We start from the raw sequence: 5,724 nt of genomic DNA on the forward strand, positions 1-5,724 counted from the left end.
TATGGGAACCAGTAATATTCACTCGAGTGAATTTTAAAAAAATCCTGGTTAAAAATATATTATTGAATCGCATAAAAGCTGTATTTAGTAAAGTGGAATAAATTGCAGATTTGAAATCGCTGATGCGAGAGTATCTAAGACTTGTTAAATAATAGGATTTTATGCGAAAAAAATTGTAGAAAGCATTAAATTGTTCTATAATTTTTTCGATATCTTATTTAGATACACTTTTCATATTAAGTAAATCAAACTTACTCAAATTTTTTTTTTAAGAAAGAGTCACAAAATTGTTTTTTATAACTAAATTTTACATAACATAATTAATTTACCTTAAATAAAACATTAACGTCACATAACTTATGTTAGTTTACAGATTAGGGCTTTTGACATTAAGTCAAATCATTATGAATGAGTGATATGGAACTACACTTCCAAAATTAGATATTTTTTTAATGTGTTCACATTAAAAAAATATCTACATTAAATCAGGAAAAATATTTCGAAACGATTTTACGTGTTTAAAGGAAACAAAAATGGAAAAGAATAATTTCGTAAACTTAACCTAACTTACTTATTTCTCAAACAATCCCATACTTTTTGGTGCATTCTAGTATTTATTTATTTTTTTCTTCAAGTGAGTAGTTTTCAAGTTAATTTCAAAAGACTAAAAAATGAACATTTTTTCAGTTTTTGCTGTATTCTGCCTACAACTGAGAAGGCAAGCTTTTAATCTTTTCATTAAGAAATACATTAAAACAATAAAGAAAAGTTACAGCTTTTTACAAGTTTCATTCAGTCATTGAACCTTTTTTGAGCTAATTTTATGGTACTGAAAGAGGCTATTATTCAGTTGTAAAATCCCATTCTAGTACCCAGTTTAATGCATTTGCTTTTTAACATACAGGAGTTAGACACAAAATGTCTCTGTTTACGCAAATCCCCGAGTTTTTGAGCTAATTTTAATGTTTGTAATAATGAGGAAAGAATGTTTTGCTCATGTAAATCAATGTTCATTGCAACCTGGTAGCAGAAGTTACCTAGTAAATCGATCCTCACGAATCTAAATTTGTCTGCTACCTTAGAGCATATACAGTGCTCGATGCCGGTTTCCGTTACAGGGATTATGAGTATTATATTAGTAACTTATCTTTTAATTAGTTTTATGGGTTAACGCGATTCATAGTCTGGGATCATATCTATGAACCCATTTCAGACATTTTAGTTTTATTCTGAGCCTAGTACAATAATTTTTTAAGTATCACATATTTGTGTCATAATTTTCCAAGTTTAGGGTTTATTTTTTAAAAAAAATTATAAAATAGCAAACTTACTTGTAGTTAATTTGATCCTCTCTTCTTGAACAAACTAAATACACTTCGACAAGCAGTTCTTATCCATTTCAAAGCACGTCCTTTCTTTTTTTCTTTTTTCACTTTGGTATGATGCTCTGTGTTAGAAAAAGAAAAGTATAACGCATACTGTCAAAAATACTTCTAATCAGTAATTATATTGATATTTTATTTTTATTCCATAACTGGCGTTGAACAGCCGATCCAATTTTGAGTTTACAACTATCAATGCACAAGTACGTAGCTTTGTCATTTTTAGCCCAACCCAGGGAACTCTTGGATGAAGCATTGGGACAAACTAGCCTTCGTTGAGGACTATTTGACGAAACTAGCCTGCATTTGCGTAATATAGAGAAGAAAACCAAGAAAACTTCTCGTGGTTAGCTTGGAGGCAGGGGTTGGTAATAACCCAGTATCCATCTACCATTGAGGATATTTCACATCAGCACTGTGAGAAGGGGCAAAATTTCTGTCAACGCTGGGATTCGAACCTGGGACCTCATTGGGAGGCGAGAGCTCTATCCCTTAGGCCTTCGCTGTTCTATGAAAATATTTATTTATTTATGACAAACACAAATCGTTTTGTCATGACAGCTTTTACGTTATGTTTTTATTGTCCTTTTCAAAAATAAAGCCGAATAATATAAACATTGACCGTTTGATTACTAAAGAAATAAGAAAGAGTTATGAAATATGATTATTGGAAACACTTTGCTGTTTCAGCGGACAATTTATCTTGTTTTGATGTTTTACGCCTCTCTTTAAATAAGATTAGATTTCGATTGTGTTTTTATTTCATCCTCGTTGAAATTACTATTTGCTATCCCTAATGAAGAGACTTCTTTGCTTTTGGCATAAATTAAAATATTTAAATTAATTGCAGAAAGTACGGGACACCTTATGAACTGCGTATATATAGAATTAACTCTCATGCGTTATCGCAATCTTAAATTTACACTTAATGTGGATGGAACAGATTTTATTTAAGCATAAAATGGTTTTGTATGAAATTATTAATCACATTTGCAAATTACTTATTGATTACGTGACCTTTATAAAAACATTTTTGAAAATGTATATTTCCTACAACGGAGAGCATTTATTTTAATTAATTTACTTGTAGCAGAAATGAAACTTATACTGATTTAAAAGTTGCTGCGAAATTCCCTTGGTAGCTAAGAAAAAGCGTGCTCATTATGTCTTTATTTATACTTAGGTAATTAAATTTTACGTTTTTCGAAATCAACAAAATTGGCTGAAGGAAAAGTGTTTGTTTCGACTTGTTAAATAATTGAATAATGTGTTTGTGATGTTGCTACATCGCACGTGCGTTGTTTTTCTACTCCTCAATAGTTTTTTCAGTTTTCGTTCTTTTAACCGCAATAGCCTTCTACTTCATTTAACTTGTTTGACTCTTTTTTTCGTATCGATTAACCCTACCCTAACTTTAACCGTATATCGTTTTTATCGCTTTTCCGCGTGCCTTCTTGGCGGCAGTCGAGGAAGCCACCGTGAGAGAGAAGCATCGCTCTCATTTTTATGATAGCTTCAAGGCTCTTGCCTNGAAAGTGTAGCTATTATACATTTAGATATAATTATAGTTGTTAGAAGTTCAATTTACTTTAGTTCTAAATTTAGGAAAGTCCTATGGACTTCTTGTTATATTTGTCCGATAATTTATCACATTACATTACATATCCTTGCTGAGTGAGTTGAAAGAAAGATAAGTTTGTTTTTCAGACAAACAGATAGGTATATTCCGAGTAAAATAGCTAAAGTGGTTAAGTAAATGCCAGGTTTACGATACTTAATCGTGGATGTAAATTGGGAATTTACAATTAGTTAGATCGGGTTATCAATGACTTAACTATGTAAATATGCATACACTAATTTGAGGATCTTAAAGTCAGAAAATGTTAGAATTGACAAAAAAAAATTCAAGATTGTGACATCAAAAGACAGCTTTCAGACACCTTTTTTCAATCCTCGTGTAATTAAGGTGTAATTATGATCCAATGACATGACATCACAATTTTGATTTTCTACGTAAGGAATGACTCGCCCGTTTTGGTCACAGCACTACCCTCATGCGAAGTCGAGCTGTTTATACGGTTGAACAGTTTAACGAGGACCAGTACAGCACTCCCTCCATCTCTTCGCAGACTAATCAAAGTGGTTACCCAGTCGCGACATAGGTGATTTACTGGGAACTATGTCTTACGGTCAGTCCGCTGTGAGACTATACATTATGAAATAAAACTATACCTCTAATAGGTTAAGTACTGTAGTATACATTTCCTTTCTCTCGTCCATGGATGCCGTATTTGTAATGGCGAAACAACTAAGTATTTCCATCGTCAGACAACCGAATGCCCACATATCTATTCTAGTTCCATCAAGGTTTTCTCTCCCTTTGGACAAGACAACTTCAGGTGGTTGGTATACCAGTGGCATGCCAATTTGGTGTCTACAACAAAATATTTCCTCTGGTTAATAAATAAAATGCATTTTTTTAAAACTTTACAGTGCTAAATTATGTTAAAATAGCTAGATTATAATATTAAAACTAAGAAAAAATTCTATAAAATTAATCTTGAATGTTTTTTACAATTAAATTAAATTTTTTACCCTTGCTGAAAGATCTCTTTTATAGCAGTTACGAATCAAAACCAGAAGTTCAGTTTTATCCAAAGTCATTTAGAGCTTATTGATAAAAGTTTAAATAAATGCACCAAAAAAACAACACAAAATGAAAATTCATAAAAGTTGAAATCTCTGCAAGTGTTGCAGAACATTTTCTACAACTTAATATTACAGTAACAAGAAAAAAATCCTCTAAACCTTGCAGTTTTTGAATGGTGTTGTTTTCCTAAAATATTTCCTGGACTTTTTACTCAAATGCATAAAAATTCTCGAAATTCAAGTGAACTTTTTACGATAATTTTTTTTTTTTTGCTGTCCCATTTCCAAAAGCTGTAAAAAACCTAGTACCATTGAAGCTATATTATACATCTATTTTAGTAAGTTAAGTAATTATTACAATGGTATGCATAACCAAAATATTCGTATAACTGAGCACCACTGGTGTCAGTAATAAATTGGCAGAGTAGTTCGTTTTAAATGCTTCCGGAAATGCAATAATACCTTTTTTGTTTTCCCCTTTTATGAAACAAAGCAGTTTGGTATTTTAGTTTCTGTGCAATCTTGCTTTGAGGGTGAGGCATAAAAACCTCTATTCATAGTTCCTAAAACTGTAATAGCAGAGATGCAAACTTGCACCGCTTTAAGGAAATATTTCTTCGAGTGGTAAACATTTTCTCTTATTCGTGTGTTAATAAATTTTATTTTAAAGTTAAGTTGCCTACCACTATATTTAACAGTATCTATTCAACCTCAAATCATTAAGTTGTAAATAATGAACCTGAATTAAAGCATAACATTATTTATAATCTTTAGTTTAGAAAATAATTATTTCAAAATACAGGTGTTGTTATTTATAAACATAACACGATTCTTTTTTAAACATTCAATTTTAAATGCTCTTGGAATCTCGTATACGTTACTAGTTAAAATAAATAATTATGTAGAACTAATTTTGAATACTTATATATATAAATTATAAATAATTCAGTCTAAATCAAGGAAATCGTTTGAATATTCTTAAAGAATGTTTTTTTAAATAAATTTTTAAAAAAATTAAAGATAAAAATTAAACTCAAATTAGTGTTTATATCAATATTTTTTTTTTAATTATGAGCTACCACAGCAGAATAATCATCTCTCCCTTTTTAAATACATTTAATAGCAGAAATAGTTAAATCCTTTCATTTATGAAATAATAACTAAAAAGCTTAATGCGTACTTATGGAGAGGTTTTTTAGACTCCCTCAAGAATGTGAAATCGCACAGGAGTGCCGAATTTTCATCTGATATGAGAACGTTGTCCAGTTTAATATCAAGATGGCAAGCTCCATTAGAATGAAGATAGTCCAATCCTTGGAGCACATCTTTCAGCCAAGTCTTCACGATATTGTAAGCTCCCTTGCATGGATTCAAGTCTTGAATGGCGCCAAGCAATGTGGTTGGATACACTGGCATCAAGAAGACAAAAGTTTTTTGTCTCTCTAATTTGTGCATACCTATCAAGGAGACTAAGTTGGGATGGCTCAGATTTTTCCACAACTCAGATTCGGCTTTTGACACCATCTCGTAAGGCACAATCTTTACTGCCAGCTCAGATTTATTTAAGGGCTCTATCATTCTGAACACTTGTCCAAAGGAGCCTGATCCAATATAGCCAAGGCTAGTATATTTTCTCTCTCTTTGCAATATTCCAATTGCTTCTTTAACACGTTCAGCACGTTTATCATGTGAA

The 5,724-nt window shown here is 31.3% G+C and overlaps 1 protein-coding gene across 1 annotated transcript in view; it reads right to left on the reverse strand.

The window, feature by feature from the left end:
• Window positions 1-3,608: 3,608 nt before the first annotated feature.
• The window catches only part of LOC107439597 (cyclin-dependent kinase 14-like), a 4,332-nt gene continuing 2,216 nt past the window's right edge, over window positions 3,609-5,724 (reverse strand). Inside the window, exons 2-3 of the mRNA XM_043056764.2 lie at window positions 5,212-5,692; window positions 3,609-3,816 (exon numbers count right to left, since the gene is read on the reverse strand). Coding sequence (XP_042912698.2) covers window positions 3,609-3,816; window positions 5,212-5,692 — 689 coding nt within the window. The remainder of the gene's footprint in view (window positions 3,817-5,211; window positions 5,693-5,724) is intronic.

This window comes from Parasteatoda tepidariorum, chromosome 10 (assembly GCF_043381705.1).
Source record: "Parasteatoda tepidariorum isolate YZ-2023 chromosome 10, CAS_Ptep_4.0, whole genome shotgun sequence".
Classification (NCBI taxonomy): Eukaryota; Metazoa; Arthropoda; class Arachnida; order Araneae; family Theridiidae; genus Parasteatoda; species Parasteatoda tepidariorum.